At 40.4% G+C, this 22,445-nt stretch overlaps 10 protein-coding genes across 13 annotated transcripts in view; 6 read left to right on the forward strand and 4 right to left on the reverse strand.

Annotated features, from left to right (window-relative positions):
* Positions 1-369, forward strand: part of LOC117580809 (probable transaldolase) — a 1,744-nt gene extending 1,375 nt beyond the window's left edge. Inside the window, 1 exon segment of the mRNA XM_034267564.1 lies at positions 1-369. This exon segment is cut by the window's left edge and continues 55 nt beyond it. Coding sequence (XP_034123455.1) covers positions 1-282 — 282 coding nt within the window. The 3' untranslated portion in view covers positions 283-369.
* A 479-nt stretch (positions 370-848) lies between these two features.
* On the forward strand, positions 849-4,893 carry LOC117580536 (guanine nucleotide-binding protein G(s) subunit alpha). Of its 3 annotated transcripts, none has more exons than XM_034267168.1 (9): positions 849-994; positions 2,257-2,738; positions 2,838-2,934; positions 3,063-3,183; positions 3,606-3,734; positions 3,805-3,984; positions 4,051-4,175; positions 4,444-4,526; positions 4,622-4,893. In XM_034267168.1, exons 2-9 carry the CDS (start codon positions 2,463-2,465, stop codon positions 4,766-4,768), a joined length of 1,158 nt encoding a protein of 385 aa, XP_034123059.1. In that variant the 5' UTR covers positions 849-994; positions 2,257-2,462; the 3' UTR covers positions 4,769-4,893. The 3 variants fall into 3 exon arrangements, with proteins under 3 accessions (XP_034123059.1, XP_034123201.1, XP_034123117.1); XM_034267310.1 differs by having other exon boundaries at positions 850-994; positions 4,453-4,526; XM_034267226.1 differs by lacking the exon at positions 849-994 and adding an exon at positions 1,155-1,172.
* A 62-nt stretch (positions 4,894-4,955) lies between these two features.
* Positions 4,956-6,864, reverse strand: LOC117580889. 2 transcript variants are annotated; one of them, XM_034267678.1, is made up of 4 exons: positions 6,706-6,864; positions 6,553-6,598; positions 5,805-5,841; positions 4,956-5,374 (listed from the first exon to the last, which is right to left on the reverse strand). In XM_034267678.1, exons 1-4 carry the CDS (start codon positions 6,775-6,777, stop codon positions 5,107-5,109), a joined length of 423 nt encoding a protein of 140 aa, XP_034123569.1. In that variant the 5' UTR covers positions 6,778-6,864; the 3' UTR covers positions 4,956-5,106. The 2 variants fall into 2 exon arrangements, with proteins under 2 accessions (XP_034123569.1, XP_034123650.1); XM_034267759.1 differs by lacking the exons at positions 4,956-5,374; positions 5,805-5,841 and adding an exon at positions 5,998-6,396.
* A 2,197-nt stretch (positions 6,865-9,061) lies between these two features.
* On the forward strand, positions 9,062-12,319 carry LOC117580730 (stomatin-like protein 2, mitochondrial). The gene is made up of 7 exons (XM_034267440.1): positions 9,062-9,200; positions 9,263-9,364; positions 9,439-9,646; positions 9,737-9,936; positions 9,998-10,142; positions 10,210-10,325; positions 11,996-12,319. Exons 1-7 carry the CDS (start codon positions 9,159-9,161, stop codon positions 12,281-12,283), a joined length of 1,101 nt encoding a protein of 366 aa, XP_034123331.1. The 5' UTR covers positions 9,062-9,158; the 3' UTR covers positions 12,284-12,319.
* On the forward strand, positions 10,341-11,900 carry LOC117580360 (fizzy-related protein homolog). The gene has a single exon (XM_034266928.1). The coding sequence runs from the start codon at positions 10,439-10,441 to the stop codon at positions 11,816-11,818; it is 1,380 nt and encodes a 459-aa protein (XP_034122819.1). The 5' UTR covers positions 10,341-10,438; the 3' UTR covers positions 11,819-11,900.
* A 4-nt stretch (positions 12,320-12,323) lies between the features above and the next one.
* LOC117580447 (cytochrome c oxidase assembly protein COX15 homolog) lies at positions 12,324-13,853 on the reverse strand. The gene is made up of 4 exons (XM_034267050.1): positions 13,674-13,853; positions 13,503-13,605; positions 13,311-13,443; positions 12,324-13,248 (listed from the first exon to the last, which is right to left on the reverse strand). Exons 1-4 carry the CDS (start codon positions 13,764-13,766, stop codon positions 12,396-12,398), a joined length of 1,182 nt encoding a protein of 393 aa, XP_034122941.1. The 5' UTR covers positions 13,767-13,853; the 3' UTR covers positions 12,324-12,395.
* A 119-nt stretch (positions 13,854-13,972) lies between these two features.
* Positions 13,973-16,314, forward strand: LOC117579533 (THO complex subunit 5). The gene is made up of 6 exons (XM_034265454.1): positions 13,973-14,127; positions 14,180-14,980; positions 15,046-15,158; positions 15,221-15,308; positions 15,359-15,895; positions 15,960-16,314. The coding sequence occupies exons 1-6, from the start codon at positions 14,053-14,055 to the stop codon at positions 16,200-16,202; spliced, it is 1,857 nt and encodes a 618-aa protein (XP_034121345.1). The 5' UTR covers positions 13,973-14,052; the 3' UTR covers positions 16,203-16,314.
* Positions 16,246-17,317, reverse strand: LOC117579543 (uncharacterized protein C6orf136 homolog). The gene has a single exon (XM_034265463.1). It carries the CDS (start codon positions 17,107-17,109, stop codon positions 16,330-16,332), a length of 780 nt encoding a protein of 259 aa, XP_034121354.1. The 5' UTR covers positions 17,110-17,317; the 3' UTR covers positions 16,246-16,329.
* Positions 17,318-17,464: 147 nt separating this feature from the next.
* LOC117579524 (alpha-catulin) lies at positions 17,465-21,320 on the forward strand. The gene is made up of 6 exons (XM_034265441.1): positions 17,465-17,867; positions 17,977-18,157; positions 18,271-19,778; positions 19,838-20,155; positions 20,221-20,427; positions 20,876-21,320. The coding sequence occupies exons 1-6, from the start codon at positions 17,838-17,840 to the stop codon at positions 20,996-20,998; spliced, it is 2,367 nt and encodes a 788-aa protein (XP_034121332.1). The 5' UTR covers positions 17,465-17,837; the 3' UTR covers positions 20,999-21,320.
* Positions 21,318-22,246, reverse strand: LOC117592324. The gene is made up of 4 exons (XM_034286003.1): positions 22,232-22,246; positions 21,966-22,159; positions 21,767-21,846; positions 21,318-21,705 (listed from the first exon to the last, which is right to left on the reverse strand). Exons 1-4 carry the CDS (start codon positions 22,244-22,246, stop codon positions 21,404-21,406), a joined length of 591 nt encoding a protein of 196 aa, XP_034141894.1. The 3' UTR covers positions 21,318-21,403.
* Positions 22,247-22,445: the final 199 nt, after the last annotated feature.

Raw genomic sequence — 22,445 nt, forward strand, 5'->3', positions numbered from 1 at the left:
CGGAATGTGGGCGAAATCAAAGCGTTGGCTGGATGTGATTTGCTGACGATTAGCCCGTCGCTGCTGAAGGAACTGGAGAACGACATCGATTCGGTGACAACATATTTGTCGGTGGACAATGCAAAGGTGCAGGACATCGAAAAGATTTCCGTGGACGAGAGCAAATTCCGTTGGCTGCTCAATGAAGATGCGATGGCAACTGATAAACTTTCCGAGGGCATTCGAAAGTTTGCAGTGGACACTGTGAAGCTGGAGAATTTGATCAAAAGTTACTTTAAGTAAGCACTTGGGCGTTCCCTGGTACCAGTTTCAAACCACATTGTAATGGGTGGAGGATGTAATATGTTAACAAAGACATATATTTTTCTACTTGAATAAAAACTTAAGTTTAGAAATAGCGTTTATGAGCTATTTCGCCATATAAACTACAAATGAACTACTGAGACGAGGCGCCCTTGAGTGCACTTAACAACACTGCACTTGCACAAATTCGATATACAGTTTAACGTATATGACTGTTGAAAATCAGCTCCCTTGCTAACAGGATATTATAAAATTAATAAGATTTGTGCAACAAAAGGATATAGCATAACGTATATATTGCCATTTGCCAAATTCAGAGTCGTTAATTGCACAAAAATACCGTGCTATCGGGTATTCCGATATTCCGAAACTACTGACAAAAAACATCGGCATTGTATCAATATATATTTAACATCCCATCCCTAGGTTGAATACATAAAATAAAAAATATAAAAAAAAGTGAGTTAGTGTGGTGTTAAAATGCATTTTTAGAGTGATAATTAATGCGATTGCAATCCAGGGCAGGTGGAAAATGTTTGGCCATTTCCGCCCATAGTCATAGTACGCTCCGCGACAGATACATCAAAGTATCTTTTTCTGCACCTCCGAAAGTTGCTCTGCTCTTCGATATCGTGTGCACCTTTTGCTTTTGCTCAGCCACCCAGGTTGCTCCCATGAATAAAAATGTTCGGTAATGCACGGTAAACAATAACGGAACATTTTGTGTACATGCAAATATACGCCTGTGACAATAAAATTCGCGCAATGATGTGATTAGCTGGCCGAGGTCCGACTCGACTTCCTTTCATCCTTAGACCCGAAATCAGTGAAAAATCGTTCGCGCATGAATTCAAAATACTATCAGATGGGTATAATATAGTTTCGTCTCCCAAAGTGTCAAAGAAATGGCAAATATTCTGGGCAGTACATACATATAGAGATATATGTACATACATTTATTTATGTACATCCATTCACACATGCAAACCGAGAACTTGTGTCTATATGCATATATATCCAAGCACATACATCTGCACATATGTACATATATATGAGTAGATACACAACGATGTGTACACATATCCGTCTAATATATGTACATATATATGTACCGCTTAGATCCCGATGAATTTATGCACATTTATTTACAATTAAATATTCTCGACTTTCGGCTGAAGTATGTATTTTGGGTGGACACCAATAATTAATAGATTAAACACTTCTACGCACACTCGTACATGCCTATGCGTGCATATAATGTGTATAGATATTCATATTCAAAGTAAAAGTTTAATCAAATTTTCGCCCATTTACATACATATATTTCGGCAAAAAAAAAAGATTCGCCCACTTGATGTGTATACAATAATATAGACATCGTACATACATACATGTGTACATATGTATGGGTTTTAACTGCCTTACGGGCCTGCAGATGAAATTATGTTGGTATCTCTATGTACATGCGTACCTGCACCTTTGTATGCGCAAAAATTCCACCCGCCCTCTGCTTCACCTGTTACACTGCCCTGATGTAAACGCTTGGTCCTGCTACTGCTGCTGATGGGGTGCTGGGCTGATGTATTCGAGTGAAATATTGTCACTTTTCTAAAATAGATTTCGAATGGCAGCGAGCAAACGCGCAACATAATTTTCGGAAACATTAAAGCCCTGCTTGAGCCACAGACATTCAATCCGTGACTCACATTATAAATTCGTGGGCAGGAATGTCTCGTAGATTCGTTTGTACACACACCTGCACATACACATAAGTATGTACACACGAATAGTACACAATAAGTAAACAAAAAAGAATATTCAGCTATGGTTTTGGATAGGAGTTGTGCAAAATTGATTGATTTCTAGCTTCCAAATATGATCCCTTACCATTAAGTTTACTCTGCGGAAACTAATTGAATTAATTTATATTTTGAATACCCTGAATTTCCATAGCTTTCGGCGCGTATCTCTCGAAGCTCTGAGCGACCGGTGGTGTTACTGAGATTGGGGAAGTGAACGATACAAAGGAAATTGTATATTGACTCGAAAACTCAGCTATACTGGAGCAGAACGGAGAAAATACAAGGGGTGCCGAGTCACCGTCCCCCGACGCCAACCAGGAAAATCGAGCGACGTGTTGGTGGACACCCTGGGCAGCAATGGGTTGCTTTGGGTCCCCCACCTCAAAGCAGTCCGATGTGAACTCGGAGGATTCAAAAAGTCAAAAGCGCCGGAGCGATGCAATATCTAGACAGTTGCAGAAAGATAAACAGCTCTATAGGGCCACACACAGGCTGCTCCTGTTGGGGGCCGGTGAGTCTGGTAAATCAACTATAGTCAAGCAAATGCGAATATTGCATGTCGACGGATTTTCTGAAACAGAGAAAAAACAGAAAATTGATGATATTAAAAAGAATATTCGAGACGCTATCTTGGTAAGTGCTAAACCCACCAAATGGTTTCTACTGTAACGTTTTGTTTTGTTACAACATAAGCTTCACTTACTTAACGATGATAAATACTTTTTCTTACAGACTATTACAGGAGCCATGAGTACACTTAATCCACCTGTAGCTTTAGAAAAGAAAGAAAATGAACCCAGAGTGGAATATATTCAGGATTATGCATCTAGTAAGATATCAGACTAGCCTTTAATGAAGCTAAAAATATAATTATATCCCATGCAAGATTATAGTCGAATAATAACCAAATGTTTAAAGTTCAAATATAACTCTCAATTCCTTTGTTTCCTTCTGCAGGTCCGGACTTTAATTATCCTCCTGAATTTTATGAGCATACCGAAGAACTATGGAAAGACAAGGGCGTTCTTCAAACCTATGAGAGATCAAATGAGTATCAATTAATTGACTGTGCGAAATAGTAAGTATCGAATTATAATCAACCATTTTTAAATGTTAAAATGTCGGATTAGAAATGCAATGTGTCATAAATGTATATTTCTTAATATGGGTATGCTTGCCGACTTGGTTGAAATTTGATGATCATATTCTGATTGTTTTACTGTGTGTTTTTCCTGCAAGTGCCACAAACACTGAAGATTAAAAGTAAACAGTGGATTGAACGTATGGATTAACTATTTATAATTCAAAATAACACATATCGCTTGAGAAACTAAAACTAAGAAAGGCTTCCGAAATAACTTAATTAGATATCAAACTAATTCCGACAAGTACTTGCTGTAATTGTTCCAGTAAACTGTATTGTGATCTTAAACTAACTAATGCTTGTGGCAAAAACTTGATGTGGCAAACCATACTTATGCATGACATTTTATATTCAAGCTTTCTGGATCGTGTTAGCACAATTAAGAACCCAAACTATACCCCAAATGAGCAAGATATTCTTCGATGCCGTGTGTTGACTTCTGGAATATTCGAGACAAGATTTCAGGTGGACAAAGTTAATTTTCAGTGAGTACAAAATGTCTCCGAATGCATTGATTGATTGAGTTTTAACTGGAATGTCGCGTGTGTGCTGCAGCATGTTTGATGTAGGAGGACAGCGGGACGAGCGCAGGAAGTGGATTCAATGTTTCAATGATGTAACTGCTATTATATTCGTAACAGCGTGCTCAAGTTACAACATGGTTTTGCGTGAAGATCCCACCCAAAATCGGCTTCGAGAATCATTGGATTTGTTTAAGAGTATTTGGAATAACAGGTAAAATCACTCAACATTAACACAATGTGGATTTGGAGTTGTACATGGTTAACTTTCTCATTCTAGATGGCTTCGCACGATTTCTATTATACTATTTTTAAATAAGCAAGATTTGTTAGCAGAGAAAATTAAGGCTGGAAAAAGTAAATTGTCGGAATATTTCTCCGAGTTTAACAAATACCAAACGCCAAGTAAGTAGAACCTAATCCGACTTCTCATCAATTTGAATACTTTGAAATTTTGTCATCAAATCGAACAGATGAATCAATCAATAAATAGGAAGTAACCATTTAAGATCCAAATTATATGCAATATTTCGATTCTGATTCTGATCGTAGAGCAGCTGGTTGATTGCCATTAAGGATTGCACCACTGAAGTTTACTTATAAGCTCATCCACATGTTGATAGAATTTCTTTAATGGATAATATGATATTGTCTCTTTTTTTAAAATGTGTTGTCGACATAGGTGACGCAATAATGGAATCAAGTGACGACCCAGAAGTAATACGAGCAAAATATTTCATACGAGACGAGTTTCTAGTAAGTCAGCGCACCCATAAACCCAATCTACCTTTTATATGGATGATTTGTACAGAACAGTAAACTAATTGTTTATGTTGTTTTACTTTTTATAGCGTATATCTACAGCTAGTGGAGATGGTAAACACTATTGCTATCCACATTTCACATGCGCCGTTGACACAGAAAACATTAAACGAGTGTTTAATGATTGCAGAGACATTATTCAAAGGATGCACCTTCGTCAATATGAATTGTTATAGGTTATCCCCCATCGCCGTAATGCAAGTAAATAAAAATATTAATGACTTACTGTTTTAAATATAATTATCAAATGTAATTTGTATTTAAATAGTCCCTTGATTAAAAGAAAAAAAAATTCGCTGCATTTAGATCTGGTATGACCTTTCACAAAACTCAACATTAAAGAATAATAAATAAACATGTTAATAACAGTAATATTCGTTTTATTTATAATAAGTTTAATTTATTTGCTAGTATGTATCCCTTGACATGAAGCATATTTGGCGGAGTATCTGTATCTTTTGGTCGGGTATTCGTTCGTGGCCGTGAGCATTTACAAGCACTTAAAATGATATCACTAGACGAGTTGGTTCAGTATGCTGAAACTTGCCGATGCCTTGTCAATTTCATCAAAGTTCCTTTTGAGTTTGCTGCCCCAGGTGTCCTTGTTGTAGATGGGATCCATTCTAATCAGGTATGGCACTGCCTCCCTATGGTGGCCACTCCCAACGAGCTTGCCCGGTGTCAGACGCTCCGCACAGGGCTTAATGTTGTACTTGGTTTTAAATTCCGACTGGCTGCACTCATAGCAGACGACAGTTTGCCCGTTTGGGGCAGCTATTAATCTGTAATGGAAAGAAAATGTTTAAACTTGCATAGAAATCAATAAGTTGCATTTTAGCACTGAATAGTTTCTAGACCTTTGAAGATAGAAGGTTTCAATGGATGGATCTGTTATCTACATATACATATGTATGCACATGTGTGTATGTATGTATTGATGTGTATACTGCATTTGTTTCGATAACATTCGGATAAGACCTGATAACAGCAGTTTAATCTTTAATATTTGATAACTCCGTTGGACAGCTACTATTAACCGTGCATATGTTATTTTACTGGATCTTTCATGTGTAATACACAGCTGAATCGTTGGTTCGAACGGACAGAACGAACGGTTCCTCTGTCGTTGAGAAAATAATCCTACTTTTGTTGATGGTTTTAGAAGTTGCAGAAGTGCAGAGAAACAAAATGGGTCTAGATCTAATCACTCACCTTACGAGAAAAGGTCCATCATATTTTTTTGATCCGGCTTGTAAAAGAGAAAATATAATTATTAAGGCTGTGTTTTAGAAAAAATAAAATGAATATTCGCGCCATAAGCCATGTTTTGCTTTTCCTCTTACATGCTCCGGAATCTAAAATATTGGAGTATTACGGCATAAATATATTGTACAAATTAAAAAACTATATATATAAATGCAATAATTTATTAACATCCTTTGATATGTACACATCAAATAAATATCCCTTACATTATTTACACTTGACAGTCAAATCATATACACATTGCGAGGCTGTAATCGATGGTGCGGTCAGTTACGGTATGCAAATGCTATAAAACCTTAGGCGCTTAGCAGTCTGCTGCTATCACTCCTCTTGATTAGATGTCCTCCACCAATGCTGTCTAAATTACGCTTAGACATTGCACGCGACATCCTCTCAGACAGAGTTTCAAAGTTTTTATTCTTTGTGAGCAAAATGCTTCGTAAGAAACTGTTGTAAAATTCATTTAAAAATGGTGATGAATTGGTGGAAATGTCATCGCTTATGCGGCTGTTGCCATATTGCTTTAAAGCTGAACGATCTGGCCAAAATAATAAAAATTCAAAAATAATTAAAACGTTTTTGGATATAGTTTCGGATGCCGGTCAATGAGTAATATAATGATGTGTTCTGTCTATATCTGGCAGATAGCATTCGTATTTACATATCTAGATTTTAGATTTAGAATTTCTTTTACCTTCACATAGATATTTTCCATCCAACAATTCGTCATTACTTATGTCCTGAAATAAACAAGTGGAGGATTCATTTTAAGTCTCATTTCATTCCATTTCAACCGACTTAAAAACATTTCTATTGTTTTAAGCTTTAACCAATTGAAAATACATACCACGCTGCTGGGTGCTGCTTTTATAATGTTCAAGACCGTTGTCACAATCACCAACACCATAAGTAGATTCATATTCTCAATTGTAGACCTAGTCCGATGAAACTTTAGTTGGTAAAACTATACTCCTTGGAGTGTGAAAGAAGACTGTGCGATTCTGTCAGTCCCGTGTTCGTTTTATACTGGTCTGGTGCTGGCTCCGTGTCCACAAAATCAAAGCAGGGTGCGGGAACGGAAACGCACAAAGTAACGATAGCTTCCGACCGCTAGGAGCCCCATGTAAACGCACCCACTATTAACAGCTTAGTTGTGTGGTTTCCTTTATGCTCTTAATGCGTCACTTGCACCATATTTCAAATAATTTGTGGTAAATACTCCAACAAACAGAACAGTAGTGGTGTCAAGATTTCAGCAAACATACGTGCATTCAAACCATATGCTCAATTTCATTATATTTAGTTTTAATTTGTGCTATAGTACAGTTTGAGTTGCCTTTACAGAATTCATTTCTTTTGGTTGTTAACTGAATTATCTCCGAGTGTGTGTTGCACATTTGGACTATTGAATTAAACTGTGCGACTGCTTTTAAAGGAATATATATACATACGGCTATATATGGCTTTTCAGATACATTCATCTTGACATCTTCAGAGTCGGCTCAAACACTTGAGCAACTTTCATACAAAAGTATTATGGTATTACTCTAAACATTTAAGGAAGGCGCACAAGGATACGTTTCCGACCAACTAACGTACATAGATAAATGCACATACATATGTACATATGTGTGTAGGTATGTACTTAAATCAGACTATAATTACTAAAAGTGTTTCCCTGCGATATACCTGCTGAAGTGACTTACAGTTGCCAAATTTCTAATGGCAGCGACTCACAGCGTTACCCCCTCCACAAAGGTATCAAGATTCTAGCCCTGCCTTGCACCACGTCGTTCGTGCTGTAGCACCTAAAGCGCTATGTGAGGCAACCCTATCCAGCTCGTCTATCAACTGGATGATACGCCTGTTTGCCATCTTCACCGTTATCCTGTTTCAGCCGTGGATCAATGGAAATGTGGGTCTTATACTATTTTTTCTAGAGGTAGTAAGGTAATTGTTCAATTCTATGTCACATAGCCCTCTTTTAGCAGGCTTCAAAGCATGCATAGGATATATAAAAAAAGGAAATAGATATAAAAATATAAAAATCCAATGTTGGTAATATACTTTCAAAGCAACAAGTGCACAAATGACATAACATTCTATCACATTATGTTTAATTTCACGCACACTGACGCTTACTGCCCTTTTGGTTCAAAGCTTATTTTATCAACAACCCAATAAAAAGGGAGTCGTTAAAATAAGATCGATTGAATATAATTGATTCTTCTGAAGGATAAAATAATGTGTTAAGTGCTGGGAGTTCTGGTTAGTTAGTAATATTTAATTGAATATCAAAATCAAGGAATATAATTGTACATTATTATGAACTCAAGTGGCTCATGTGCTTAGGAGGGGTTCAAGTGGTCTAAGCTAGTTCACTTAGCTAAGTCTATTGCTCTTTATTGTTTGGCCTTTTTCGTTTTAAGCTTAATTTGTTAACATTCTAACAAATGGAAGTCGAGAAAACTAACCAATCTTGTGGAGAACTGATTGATAAATTGAATAAAATTATGTTTTTAGGGCAGAGTCTACTAACTAGCTGGTAATATTAAACAGAAGATCTAAATCGAGGAAATGATTTAAGATTTACGGTATACGTAAGTGTGCACGTATATTATTTTTGGTTTATTTCTAGTCTATTTCTTTTCTCAAATTTGAAACTTAAAAATAAGCACTGGAGAGCGTCTGGCAGGAGAGAATTTCCCTGACCATCAACGGCGCGCGCAGCTAGCTATATTTTGAATTGAAGGCTTTCAAGTTTTTTATTACCTGAATATGTCAAACTATCGGTAGAGGAGCTCATTCATTGTATTCAAAGGTAAGTAATGATGATTTTTCCATAACTTCTCATCTTTCTTTGCAAAAGACAGAAAATGCCCGCACTATCTTTAAATAATTTTCAATGATATCAGTTAACATCCATGTGTCTCCTTTTATATTTTACACACATTTACATACTAAAGGAGAAGCTTCCATGCTCCCTTACAGAAGTGATGACTTGAATAAAAAATTTGAAAGAGAGTATTTAAATAAGCCAAATTGACTCTTCAAACTGATTAAAATTTTTTTTCAGTGTTAAAAGTCTTTTCAAGCTAGTAATATTAAATAGAACATTACAATCGAAGAATATGAGATAAGATTACGGTATAGTACGTGTGAACGTATATTATTTGTGGTATATTTTTGATGGTCGGACGGTATATTTGATCAATAAATCCGCAGTCACACTTATACTTAGTCTGTTTTGCTTTATTTTTTATCAAAATCTTAAGATTTTGCCCATTAAATTGTTTAAAAATGTCCAGATTTCTCTTATCGTCGCGGAGACTGATGCCCCAGGTTTGCTGGACTGCAGCCAGTACAAAAGTTTGATTTGGAATTAATGTATTGACGTTTTACAGCAAGATTTCCTGCATGCCGGCTCATGGATTTCCACGCAGTTCCGCCGAGGAAAGACCTCGACTCCCATGAACACTGTTGTAATGTTTGTACCACAACAAGAGGTATGTTCTGATGTTGGATAATACTTGACCTATCTTATAAATATAATATATATAATATAAATATAATTAACAAGGCCTGGGTAGTCGAGCGAATGGGTAAATTTCATAGAATTCTGGACCCTGGCCTCAATGTTTTGGTTCCCGTTGCGGACAAAATCAAATATGTCCAGAGCCTGAAGGAAATTGCGATAGACGTTCCAAAACAGAGCGCCATCACATCCGACAATGTCACACTTGACATCGATGGAGTGCTTTACTTGCGGATCATTGATCCATACAGAGGTTAGTTCCCCATCGCTTTGTGTGCCGTGCCTGCGTGCGTGCGTGCGTGCGTGTGTGTGTGGGTATTTACCTTGTTATATCATTTCTAAGCTTCTTACGGTGTGGAGGATCCTGAGTTCGCCATAACGCAACTCGCCCAAACCACAATGAGGTCCGAACTGGGAAAAATGTCATTGGACAAGGTATTTCGCGAGAGGGAATCCCTGAACGTCAGCATTGTCGATTCAATCAACAAGGCAAGCGAAGCGTGGGGCATTGCCTGCCTGCGCTACGAAATTCGTGACATACGTGTGAGTATAAGGAATTAGCGTCAGCTAAAATACAATTTAAACTTATAATTTGTCTGCACAGCTGCCATCGAGAGTACATGAAGCAATGCAAATGCAAGTCGAGGCGGAAAGGAGGAAAAGAGCTGCCATTTTGGAGTCGGAAGGTGTTCGCGAGGCCGAAATTAATATTGCCGAAGGCAAAAGAAAGTCCAGAATCCTGGCATCTGGTAGGATATATGCATAAGCCACTGTGTGATTTTAGCGTACCAAATTCCTTGGTTTCCTTCTTTGCAGAGGCTGAACGGCAGGAGCATATAAACAAGGCGAGCGGTGAGGCAGCTGCCATTATTGCCGTGGCAGATGCAAGAGCTCGCAGCCTGCAGGCCATAGCAAAATCTCTGGCACATATTGTAAGTATACAAAACACCCTTTTTACAACTAGACACTCACATAGGGATAGTCACAAAAACAAACGTAAAAAAAACAAACAAAACGCAAAAAACACAAAACTACAAATTAAGTAATGTTCCAACCGGAGTATGAAAAACGACTGCTTGAGGGATTAGGGATACCGGGAGCCACTGGTCGAGAGCAGTTGGAGTTGCGCTGCATTCCATCACGCGCCAGAAACAATTGGGCCCGAAACTATTCTTTGACGGAGGATCCAAATCCGGTTCGTGCGGAACAGCTACACAACTCCCCCTATGCATGTCTGCTGCGAAACGAGCTGCTAGACTCGGAGGTTTCCACAATCAATGATTGCAGGCGAAGTAAAAATATTCTTTTGGATACGGGCGATTTTACAGAAAAGGAAAATATTCGTCTTTTCGGATATGGAAATCACTCTCCAACGAATAGGAACGTGCGCCACCCATTCTCAAGGCTAAGCGAGTACAGTACTAGGCTGCTGGGCAGTCCCAGAAGCGCTGTGCGACGGGTAGCTCGGCTTCCCTATAAGGTTCTGGACGCCCCCGACCTACAGGATGACTTTTACTTGAACGCCCTGGACTGGTCGTCGAAGGACATGCTTGGTGTTGGCCTTGGTTGTTCTCTCTACCTCTGGAGTGCAGTCAACTCTGAAGTAACATGCTTGTGTGACCTTAGCGACGAAGATAATATGATAACATCTGTCAAGTGGCACAGCGGAGGAAACGAATTAGCTTTTGGCACAAATCATGGCTCCGTAGGCATCTGGGATGTCGACTATGAGAAACTGATTTCCAACCTAGACGGACATTTATCCCGTGTCACAGCATTGGACTGGCGAGGCAACAGTTTGACGAGCGGCTCCCGTGATCGGACCATTTTGCAGCGAGATATCCGCACCAATACCATATCCAGCTGCTTGCAGGGCCACAGTCAGGAGGTTTGCGGCTTGCAATGGTCTCCCACGTGGGAGTATCTGGCCAGCGGAGGCAATGACACTCGTTTGCTCATATGGACGGCTAGAAGTCCTAAGCCACTTCACACCTTTACCGAACACACTGCCGCCGTGAAGGCTCTGGGCTGGTCTCCGCACAAGGCCGGACTCTTGGCCAGTGGCGGTGGCACAGCCGATCGTTGCCTTCGCTTCTGGAACGTGGTTAGCGGTGAGATGGTGCAATCCGTTGACACCGGAGCACAAATCAGTAACTTGGCATGGTCCCGTAACTCCCCTGAACTCGTTACCACTCATGGATTCGGACAGCCACAGATTGTGGTGTGGCGCTATCCCTCCCTGAAGCAAGTTGCTAACCTGTCGGGCCACAACCGCCGTGTGATCTATCTGGCTGTAAGCCCAGACAGCAAATCAGTGGTAACAGGCGGCGGTGACGAGACACTTCGCTTCTGGAATGTATTTACCCAACGAAAAGATCACATTGAACCACGATCACCACTGAGCCTTTACTCCAACATACGATAAAGTCTAAATTCATGAGTACACAATTTTGAAATGTTTATTTAACATTAAACGCCGCGAATTTCGTTGAACTTTTGGTATATTATGATGGACAACAGTTTTTTAGTTAATTGCCAACACAAAAAATATATTTTTTTAATGGTTTTTTGTTGTTTTCATTAAACAAAACTCTTTTTTCAGGACGGAAAGAATGCTGCTTCCCTCACACTAGCCGAGCAATATATTGGAGCGTTTAAGAAATTGGCCAAAACGAATAACACCATGATCTTGCCGTCTAATGCCGCAGATGTTAATGGATTTGTGGCGCAAGCACTGGCAGTGTACAATCATGTTTCCAGCTCAAACCAATCCAGCATCGAGTCTTCGTCGGCACATGTAAAAAACGTTGGTTCTTGTCTCAATACCAACAACATTGAATACAATCAGATCAATGATGAGAAAAAGAGTGTAAAAATGAATATTGAATAAGGATGAATTAAATGATTGTTGCTATTACACATTGAACCTCTTTTTTGGACTGAAAAACTTTATTAACTTACACATTTAACAAATCAAATGCTTGGTTCAGTTCATTGGAGTTTCACTTGGGCAAATACTTCAGGAACCGAATCTCGTGTGATAGCCACAGCGCAAAGCTAAGCAGGACTAGCGATCCAGACTGATGAGCTGTCGCTAAAGGTACTGGCACGTAGGTCAGAAGTGTCGTAACGCCCAGTGTAGCCTGTGTCCACGCCATGGCGAAGACAGCATTGATTGCCCAATTTGTTCGCTTTGGCAGCTGCATGCGTCGCGTGACTAGCCAGAGGGCTGTAGCTAAGGAAACAGTGGTGATGCCCAGAATGCGATGATTAAACTGAACCGTCGTTGGGTTTTCAGTGATGTTCCTTTGCACGGGCTTAAACTGCCACATATCATCGGGTATCCAGCTGTCTCCCATTTTCGGGAATGAATTGTAAACCAATCCGGCGTCAAGTCCGGCCACAAAGGCGCCAGAGATGGCTGTGAGAAACACCATTCCCTTGGTCATGTGTGACAGTCCTTTGATATTGAAAGCTTTCTTTGCTTTCACCACGAAGGGCTCCGCGGGGAATAGCTTGGACATTGCTTGTGATAGTGAAAGGGAGTACAACACAAATGCTGCTGCCAGATGGGAAGCCAATCTGTATTGAGAGACGCGCGGCACGTCATTTGGGTCCTCGAACCTGTTCTCCAATCCGGATTTAACCATGTACCAACCCATTAGCCCTTGGAGACCAATCAGAGTGCCCAGCAGTAGCACACTCTTCTTGGTTTTTGCACAAAAATATCCTTTCTTCCAAAAATATGCTGCCGGGACAAGGAAGAATCCGCCAATGGCACGACCCCACATTCTATGTATGTACTCCATGAGGTATATAAATTTGAACTCTTCAACCGTCATGTTTGCATTTTTCCTATAAACAAATAGTTGAATCATTAGCAGTTTATGTAATAGCCGACTGCCTTTAATACTTGCAGTTTATATTCCGGATATTGCTGATACTTTGTGAATTCTTGGACCCAATCTTCCTGAGTTCGCGGCATGCGTTCTCCAGTCAGCTTCCAGGTAACCATAGAAAGACCAGACTCTGTTAATCTTGTTACACCACCTGCATGGAAGGAAGGGTCATAATATGAATGTTGTAAATAGTCAAAAGAATTTCCCTACCAAGTCCAACAGCAACAAAAACCATGCCGCTGACTCCCAGAAACCATCTTCCCACAGTTTTCTCGCTATTTGATATAGTAGCATGTTTAATTGTTGGTATTTCCTACAGGATGTGGGTTGCAATGGAAGGTAGTTTAATATAAACATTAATTAAACATTTATGTATCTTGCCTTTATTGTGGTTTGCGCAATAGTTTGATGCAGCCGGGGTCTGGGCACCATGAGTTTTATCATGCTCGTTCTCTTTTGCAGCATTCGTAGCATTTTGTGGTTTCAAAATATCTCAATGTTTAAACAATATTATTTAACAAATTCAAATTGTTTTTATCTTATTTATTTTATTTACAAAGCCGCTTTGAAGTGCATGTGAGTGATGGGAGCAATGCAGACTAGATTATTTTTAAGTGTAGTAGCACACCCATTCGTTCGCCTGTCAAACCAATCGATAGTCGATGAAAACATCGATAGTGCCAGCGTTTGTTTTGCAGCCAGCACTAAAATAATTTTTTTCTGGCCTGCCAAAAAGAAAATTTGATTTGTTTTAAAAAAGATGGAGGCCATTTTAAATACGCAGTTCCAGCAACTGGAAGATATCATCGGGGAAATATTAAAGGTCAAGAAGAGCGTAAGTGCTTACAAGCTGCACAGACACTGGTAATTCATTATTTTTGATGCAGGGCCACAACTCGGAGACATTGCGCACTGCAGCGGCTTTAAAATTTGTTGCACTAAAGCATGCCAATCGGGAAGTGAAACATAAAATAAAGTCTGGACGGGATAACCTACACTTGGAGAAATGTAAAGTGGACATAAGTCGCTTGCAATTGCAAAATCTTCTGTACGAAGTAAGCCACTTGAAAAAGGACATTGTCCGTTGCGAGAAATTCAAGAGTCGTGACTCCGACTTGGATCTGCTCCCAGATACCGAGTATGCTACCAAGCTGCCGAGCATTGCAGAGAGTAAATCGGAGCCAGAATCCAAGCACCTCAAACACTTGCAGCGCTTAGAGTGTGAACTGCGTCTAAGGAAAGACCTGGATAAACAGTATAGCTTCTTGTTGAGCTCCAAACAAGAGCTGCTGCAAGAGAATCTTAACCAAAATCAGAGATACGTTTCGTTCGCCCCAGCTCTACGCACACTGAAGGGTGCCACGAAGCCGCTGCATGATGCACTGCAGCTATCTCTGGACGTTGAATGGAAGCTTAGCGCTGTGGTCAAATATCTGCCCAAGCCACTTTACATATTGTTTATCAATCTGCAAAGCCTTCAGCGGGCGAGCGATGAGCCATCGTTCAATGCTGAAGTGGTAGGTTATGAAAGCGAAGCTCAAATGCAGGAGTTGACCAATCTGAAGCAAATGCCAACAGCAAGGCGCGATTATTCTGAAAAGGACATTGAATTGTCACGAAAGTTGACGTCTGTGGAAAATCCATTGGACAAGGCTTTAAATCCTCATCCTCTGCACATTCGTGTTACGGTAAGATTAGGTCAAAGATCTCGACAATATATTGCAGCCAAACCTAATGTTTATATGTGGTTTAGCTTGGCGCTAGTGGCTCGATTCAACTGGTGTTGCTTATTCGCTATTTCGATCTACTTAAATGTACCACAGTCTGGCCCCAATTGAGTGTTTCCAACAACACAAACCATCAAGGGTGAGTTTTTGTTAGTGATTTAATTAATCAGTGACTAATTTGAATACTTTTCATGTCTTTAGTGATACCAATTTCGTTCAGCATCTCCTTCGGCATTTGTTTGCAAACGATTTGGGCAATGAAATACCCATACCCGGCATCCAATATGATGTAAGGCAAAGCAATGATTATTCTGCTCGTACTTAATTATTTAACTTCAGTTGCAGAACAAGGATCTGACACCCGAGCAGTGCATACGTTATCTGGAGTCCAAGGACTTTGGTAAGGCATATTGTTGGCTACAGAGCATGTGCTCCATACCAACAGTCGACAGCTCGATGTTGTACAAGCATGAGTTAAACCTGAACAAAAGCATGCGGGAGATCATAGCTCGCATCAAGCGGCGTTGGAACGCCTGGTTAAAGCTGAGTCAGCAAATACGTGGTCTGACCAACAAGGATATCGATTTGTTCACCCTCAAGGAGAATGTCTATCCTGCGGCCTTGTCTTGCAGCCTCGTGCAGTGGACGGCGATCACTCTCGAGGAATTCCTGGCCCAAAATTCGGACGTACTAAACATTTCGCCAGACGATAAGGGCATTACATATAATTCCTATCGTGCCGTGATTGTGCGAGGCTCTGCCAAGATGGAGTGTTTCATTCGTATACCGAGCAACTATCCACTGGAAATGCCTCTCTGGATATTGAGCGTACATTGGAACGGTCGCCACACATCGCAGAATAATTCAGCCATCAAGGTTAGTAGTGTCTTGCAACTTTCATGCGTCACGAGATTATATCCAAGTGCTTATCTTTTTCTAGATGATGGAATACTGGACAAACTCCCTACAGCCCAAACAGCTGGAAGCAAACGATCGTTTCCTCTACGCTCAGCTTTTCCGTACCATTTATAGTTTCGACATATTCCTGGAGACAGAGGGCTCGATGCAGACCAACATAGAGTACAACAAGGAAAAGCCTTATATAAGTGCGTTCGCCAAACGCTGCCGATTGCGTCCATATAAGTACATAAAAAAGGGTTCCGTATACGCGTTCAAGCAGTGAGATAGATTTTGGAAATGATTTTGTACAAAAACAGAAACTAAAATGCAGTTACTAAACATCTTCACAGTTGCTGTTTATTATGTAAAATAATGCAATAAATAAGTAACATTTAGAACTAGCCACAATTTCATTGACAACTCAGTTTCTGTGTTGCTGTCGCTGCCAAGGACTCGGTTGGGAGCGATGTTTCAGAGGTATTTTTAACAGACTCCCGGCTTTCATCTGGCATGACTTTGTCAACGACATGTTTCTCTATTAGACCACCATCTCCCAGGTAGCATATGGAAAATCCATCGTACCACGATTCCTGATCCCGCAGCACTTCCTTCAGCTGCCACACCTTGTATTTCCAGAACTGGAACATCACCTTGAGCCCGGAAATGCCCCTCACGCGCCACCTAATGCGCACGGTTTGGTCGTCGGGATGTTTTGTGATTTTGAGAACCTCAAACTTCACGTAGGCATACTTCAAGTGGCCCACAGTGCGGAGAATGGCAATTTGCTTGACAAAGTGGTAGAGACCGACTGTGTGCTTGCCGGTGATGTTGTTCTCAAATATGAGGTGTGGGCTGTATATGGAATAGTCCAGCGGTTCCACAAACAGCTTGGGAAGCGTCGTGCGCAGCACCTCGAAGGCTCGCTCCAGATCTTCAGGCTTTCGCACATTTTCGTTTTCTTTGGTGGATGTCTGTGCATTGATGTTTTCGTGTAGACTTCGTGTTGGTTGAATTTTGTTACTGTCACTCCGCTCACACTTTAACCAATTTTGGTTGTATGATCCCGTGCAAGGGGAGTATAATCGCATGGAAGACGACCAGGCGCGTTCCTTGGGGCCCAGCAGGCTCACCCAATTACACTTTCTCATTGATAAAATTCCAAAATTTCGCATCATTTTGACAAGGACCATTGACGAATTTGCCGGAATCTGATGACTGATGGATTTCACGTAGTAGTTGTATGATTCTTCGTCTGAAGCGTCACTCTGCCGGTAATTGCACGTTGAAATTCTGCATCTGGTTGCTCAATGTGTTGAAATTGTTTCCTTTGGCAGGTTTCAAATATTTTTTAGCCGTGCTCGTGTTTAGGTAACCAACATTCAATCATATGGTCATATATCGATGTGTGTGTGTTTTGTGTGGCGATGTTTTAGTGTGACAGGGCTCGTATTCCACTACACTTCACGTCCGATATCGTAAGAATCTATCGTACATCGAGTGTAGGTTTTTTGCGCAGAACGGGACTTGCGCGGAACAGAAATGAACAATTTTACAAGTTCAAACCACATATACATGGATAGATAGGCCTGAAAGTGAACAAGTACATATATACATATATAGTAAATACCTTGTTTACTGAAAGCTAACTATATCCACTAAATGAAGCTTTCGTTGGCTTAATATAAAATATTGACTTTTCTTCGAGCTTGAATGTAAATTCTCTTACTTTACACGGTAACGTAACGGTAATAACAGGTGCCAAAACACTTGATTAAGTTTTAATGCAACGCCTATTCAACTCAATGTGGGTGTTGCGAAAAATCAATATGGAGTAAATATAAATGTTACATGAATAAAATACAATTTGTGCATATTAAGAAAGTTGTGAATCCTTTTATCGAGACGTGACGTATCCAAAATGTACGGAATGACTCAACCAACTGTAAACGTAAGTTCCTAAAACCGGCATGGCCTGCGAAATCGTATAAAATTGATTTGCAATTCCGCCATTGAGTGGGGAAATTGAAAAATTACAAACTCCTTTTGATTTATTTTAGAATCAACGCTTTCGAGTTCGTGATATTGATAACGAGCACATCATGTCCACTTTTGGCAACATAGGGCACCTGCTAAACATAGCTGTCGAACGATTCATAACAATAGGGGAAATAATTGCCGAGGAGAACATCGACATAAAGGGGGACATGTACGAGGCTGCCAAGGAGGCAAGAGACGCAGGTACGTTCACGTCAATTACCTTTATAAGCCTATTAAAATGAATAGCGAAAATTGGCCTGAGACTGAGGTGGGTGCAGCAAAGTACAGTTTACACAATTGATTTTCGTCCACAGGCAAATCTATTGAACGTCTGTGCGAAATATCCCCGCTGTGTGGCATGGAGCTTAGGCATAACATTGAGCCACTGAAGGACTATGGTGCAATCATCTTGGCTGCCAGGTCGCTGCTTTCCTCGGTCACGCGAATACTGCTTCTCGTGGACATCATAGTTGTGAAGAAATTATTAACTGCTAAGAAACGAGCTTCGGAGAGCCTGGAGAAGCTGGAATCGGTGATGAACTTCACCGAATTTGTGCGCGCATTCTCTGTCTTTGGCACGGAGATGATCGAACTAGCCTACCTGACCGGCCACCATCGCAACTCTTTTAAAGAGGAGCGGCGGCGTGCCCAAATGTTCTCTGCTCGTCAAATTCTGGAAAAGTCCATTGCAATTCTGTTAACTTCATCGAAAAACAGCCTGATACACAGTGACTGTGTCATAGTGAAGGAGAACCGGGACACCGTGTTCTGCCAGATACGAAGAGCCATGGACTTGATACACTTTGTGGTCAAGGACAGCATCTTTGATACGGCCAAGCATATGCCCTACGACAAGCAGGCGAGCAATCCACACTACGAGAATGAGAGCATCTACACGACAATAAAGCGCATTGTGAACCTGATCAAAAGATACAAATTCCAAATGAGCTACTACGACAGCAACACTGAGGGCAATAATAATTCCGATTCATACTTTAATTTCCCCGACGATGATCTCTGGAAGTCGGAAAAGAACCTAGCCCAGTCCGGCGGAGTTGGTGGTGGTGGAGCTGGAGGTGGAGGTGGTTCTGGTCGAATGATTAACAACACAAACTTTAGGAAGCATTTAAATTCGGAAAGCATGGACTTGCGCGAAGAGCTTACACTGGCGTTTGAGAAGTTGTTCGAGAAGGCCCACGACTTCACAGACTCCCCGTACATAAGTCACAATCATCGAAAGAATATTCTAACCTACTGCGATAACTGCAAGCTGGAGTTTAACATGTACGTGAACACCATCATGAAGGACCCGCACGAGAATGTTGGAGTCCAGGTGAAGGGTCGGGAGCCGGAACTGGGAATGCTGCGAAGTTTGGAGGAATTGTGCAAGCAGCTCGTCATTTCTGTCTCGAGTCAGATTGGGGACTTTAACGAATCACTCAAGGTGTGCGCCAAGCTTGTGAAATCTTTCCATGTGCTGGCAACGGCCTATGACATCGATAATCTTAATCAACGCTCTACAAAGTTTCACGAGAATTGTGAATTCATTTTTGATATTTGCAAGCTTTTGCAGCATATCGCACCCACAGAGAGACTGCAGGTGCAAGCCAAATGCCTGGCAATCAATTTAAGGATCTACGGGCCGCAGGTGTTTATTGCCGCCAAAATACTTTGGAAGTATTCCAACAGCAGTGCGGCAAATGAAAACTTTGAATCATTCTCAGACATGTGGAAGTGGCTGACAAATGAGATCTCAATGATCGCTAAGAAAATTCTTGTATCAATTAATCCAACAAAGAGTGAAAGAGAAACTGAAACTGAGGTAAGATTATGCCATATGATATTATATTGAATCTTTACTATATTAATATTCCTCCATAGAAATGTGAAGCTACAGATAAACTATCAAAATCCGGTGTACCTGCAACAGATGATGGAGAAATGGTCGAGTTTTCGGGCCTCGAAGGCAAAAATAATGGAGATCTAAGCACATATCAATCAAAATGGAGTGAAGACTTGTCCGATGACAACGACATATTAAAGCGAGCTAAGAACATGTCAGCCATGGCTTTCCTCATGTATCAATTTACAAAAGGAAATGGTTCTCTAAGAACAACTCAGGATCTGTTTACTCAAGCCGAATACTTTGCTGAAGAAGCCAATCGACTTTACAAGGTCCTACGTCACTTTTCATACCAGGTACAAACGGCCATTAACCGCTTAAAAAGGAAACAATTTCCATTCCATTATTGTTTGTTTTTCAGGTTCCCGCAAGTGACAACAAAAAGGATCTTCTTAACATTTTAGACAGAGTGCCGACTTTTGTCCAAGCACTTCAATTTACAGTCAAAGATCATACAGTGGGCAAAGCAGCCACCTTCGTGAAGGTCGATCATGTCATCAGAGAAACGAAAAACCTTATGAACGTTATTAATAAAGTAGTATCGAAGTGCTTTGAGTGCGCAAATAAGGTAACTTAAACAAACAACAATCCATCCACAACACAATTCCGTTTTTCAGTTGCGCTAAGCGCTCTCGAAACGAATTTAAAAGTCGAGAAAATATTAGGTTTATGTTTAACTGTGATACCAGTATACTACATATTACAGGTATGATTATGTTTCCTATTGTTAATTGCCAGTGTATGGTGCTTGTTGCCCAATTCCCATTGAACAGTTCTACGATACAAAAAGCAACTCCGAAAGTTTTGGACTGTAAAAAACAAATGCTAAATGCGTACCGTACTAACAATTAAGATCAAAGTTATCCCAAGCTAGATAGAACTCCGGTAGAACTCTCTACGAACTTTTCTGAATATTTCGGTACGTTCTTATCGCCCGGTTTTACACATTTTATAAGCTAGCAGTGAAACCATATGTAAGACACATATCATAAATATTTCAACTCTCTCTTTCGCAGTACAAACTTAATTTAACTGGAATAACTGGCGGTCTTACATCCGGTGCGGTGGGCGGCGAGAATATGGCTGGTGGCATGTGCGACTCCAAAGGAACGACGAGCAGCAGCGAGGGAAGCATGTGACATTACGGGATGGCTCGCAGAGCCAAGGGAGATGCCCGCAGGACGAGAGTATCATTTTTACTATTCTGAGCCAGAGCAGATCTGTTTATTATTATTATTCATATTCTATTATATAGTGTACACTGTGTTAGGTATTCGTAAATCATACAACTTTTGTGTATTTGTTGGAAATGCTATTAGCGTGATTGATGTCAAAACTTTTATTAAGCATTCAAATTCAAATTAGTTATTTTAAACAGCACGATCCTATAATGCATACTTTGTTTCACGGCATTTGAACAATTAAGGCAATAAAAGTAATGACAAATCCGTACCTATGTATATGTGTATGTATTTAAACAAAGAGTGATTTTGATTTATGCAATTATTCGATGGTAAAAGAAAACGTTTCTAAATGGATTTCCCTTACAGATCGGTTCGTAAGACACTTTGTTCATTGCTCACACTCATCTGGGGAAGATTGGAGCTGCGGCAACAATTTGTTTTGTCTGCATTCGACACATTAAACACTTTCATTGTTACTGTGGAAGCTTCCTTCAAGGGATAATCCGTTTGGGCAGCGACGTTCTTAGACTTCAGCATGTTCTTAAAAAGCATCAAATCCAAAGCGAACAGCGCTGCACACAGAAAGGAAAGTGCGCCAAGGGAATAGGCGTACGTTAAGATCGCCTCGGGCAACTGTTCCACACTGAAGAGTATGAGCAAGCCTGCAATACAAATTGATTTTATTTATTGGTTTCTTAAGTAAATGGAATCTGACATAAGTACCCTCTATGGTGAAGAACAGACAGCCAAAACCTAAGAGAAGAACTTCGCATGTATCATAATTTGAGTTTCGTTGAATTATCCTAGAAGAAAAATTGAATTAGAGTCGCATCGAGAGCCTTGGGTAAAACAATGGTGTACACCAAGCAGTTAAGAGCTGAGATGAAGAAGATAATTGGCATGCAATTATCTGTGTATTTACCTTGCAAGAAGTAAAACCGACGAAATGAATGTGAATCCAACGAAGGTAAGCGTACTGAAATCGTCGCCTTCCTTTGTCCCTGAAATGTTGTTCAGAAGCCTCCATTCCCTGGATTGCTTTTGGTTGCTGACATAAACTCTCTCTGAGTGTTTATCGGATAATCTTTTCACGATTAAAGCTGCCACTATAGCAATCTGTAAAAAATGAGAGCACCTTTAGTTTATTATCTCATTAGGCCTCTCATCTCATTCAGTTAGAAAATAAACAATTTTGTAGGTCATGTTCCATGTGAGATTTTGCAACGACACTTGCCAGTTGTAGAATTTTTGTACATATACAAGCCGCTAGTCCCATGTCTTGACGTTCTGTTCTCAACAGGTAAATCTTAACTGAAGTTGTAGCAGGCAGTGCGGCGAGGCAGTGCAGTGGAACCCCGTGTTACTTTTCCCACATTTACGACTACGAGTGTGTCCGCTCATT

This window comes from Drosophila guanche, unplaced genomic scaffold (assembly GCF_900245975.1).
Source record: "Drosophila guanche unplaced genomic scaffold, DGUA_6, whole genome shotgun sequence".
NCBI lineage: Eukaryota > Metazoa > Arthropoda > Insecta > Diptera > Drosophilidae > Drosophila > Drosophila guanche.

Coding starts and splice junctions, on each gene's coding strand:
- LOC117580536 (XM_034267168.1), top strand. CDS start 2,463: ATGGGTTGCTTTGGGTCCCCCACCTCAAAGCAGTCCGATGTGAACTCG. Junction 4,176..4,443: donor TAACAAATACCAAACGCCAA/GTAAGTAGAACC, acceptor TAAAATGTGTTG/TCGACATAGGTGACGCAATA. Junction 4,527..4,621: donor TCATACGAGACGAGTTTCTA/GTAAGTCAGCGC, acceptor TACTTTTTATAG/CGTATATCTACAGCTAGTGG.
- LOC117580889 (XM_034267678.1), bottom strand. CDS start 6,777: ATGAATCTACTTATGGTGTTGGTGATTGTGACAACGGTCTTGAACATT. Junction 6,599..6,705: donor AAGCAGCACCCAGCAGCGTG/GTATGTATTTTC, acceptor TGTTTATTTCAG/GACATAAGTAATGACGAATT. Junction 5,842..6,552: donor TGGAAAATATCTATGTGAAG/GTAAAAGAAATT, acceptor CTCTTTTACAAG/CCGGATCAAAAAAATATGAT.
- LOC117580730 (XM_034267440.1), top strand. CDS start 9,159: ATGTCCAGATTTCTCTTATCGTCGCGGAGACTGATGCCCCAG. Junction 10,143..10,209: donor GTCCAGAATCCTGGCATCTG/GTAGGATATATG, acceptor CCTTCTTTGCAG/AGGCTGAACGGCAGGAGCAT. Junction 10,326..11,995: donor CAAAATCTCTGGCACATATT/GTAAGTATACAA, acceptor CTCTTTTTTCAG/GACGGAAAGAATGCTGCTTC.
- LOC117580360 (XM_034266928.1), top strand. CDS start 10,439: ATGTTCCAACCGGAGTATGAAAAACGACTGCTTGAGGGATTAGGGATA.
- LOC117580447 (XM_034267050.1), bottom strand. CDS start 13,766: ATGCTACGAATGCTGCAAAAGAGAACGAGCATGATAAAACTCATGGTG. Junction 13,606..13,673: donor TTGCGCAAACCACAATAAAG/GCAAGATACATA, acceptor CACATCCTGTAG/GAAATACCAACAATTAAACA. Junction 13,444..13,502: donor TTTTGTTGCTGTTGGACTTG/GTAGGGAAATTC, acceptor CCTTCCATGCAG/GTGGTGTAACAAGATTAACA.
- LOC117579533 (XM_034265454.1), top strand. CDS start 14,053: ATGGAGGCCATTTTAAATACGCAGTTCCAGCAACTGGAAGATATCATC. Junction 14,128..14,179: donor TATTAAAGGTCAAGAAGAGC/GTAAGTGCTTAC, acceptor TTTTTGATGCAG/GGCCACAACTCGGAGACATT. Junction 15,159..15,220: donor AACAACACAAACCATCAAGG/GTGAGTTTTTGT, acceptor TCATGTCTTTAG/TGATACCAATTTCGTTCAGC.
- LOC117579543 (XM_034265463.1), bottom strand. CDS start 17,109: ATGGTCCTTGTCAAAATGATGCGAAATTTTGGAATTTTATCAATGAGA.
- LOC117579524 (XM_034265441.1), top strand. CDS start 17,838: ATGTACGGAATGACTCAACCAACTGTAAAC. Junction 17,868..17,976: donor TGACTCAACCAACTGTAAAC/GTAAGTTCCTAA, acceptor GATTTATTTTAG/AATCAACGCTTTCGAGTTCG. Junction 20,156..20,220: donor TACGTCACTTTTCATACCAG/GTACAAACGGCC, acceptor TTTGTTTTTCAG/GTTCCCGCAAGTGACAACAA.
- LOC117592324 (XM_034286003.1), bottom strand. Junction 21,847..21,965: donor TCGGTTTTACTTCTTGCAAG/GTAAATACACAG, acceptor TTTTTCTTCTAG/GATAATTCAACGAAACTCAA. Junction 21,706..21,766: donor TCTGTTCTTCACCATAGAGG/GTACTTATGTCA, acceptor TTTGTATTGCAG/GCTTGCTCATACTCTTCAGT.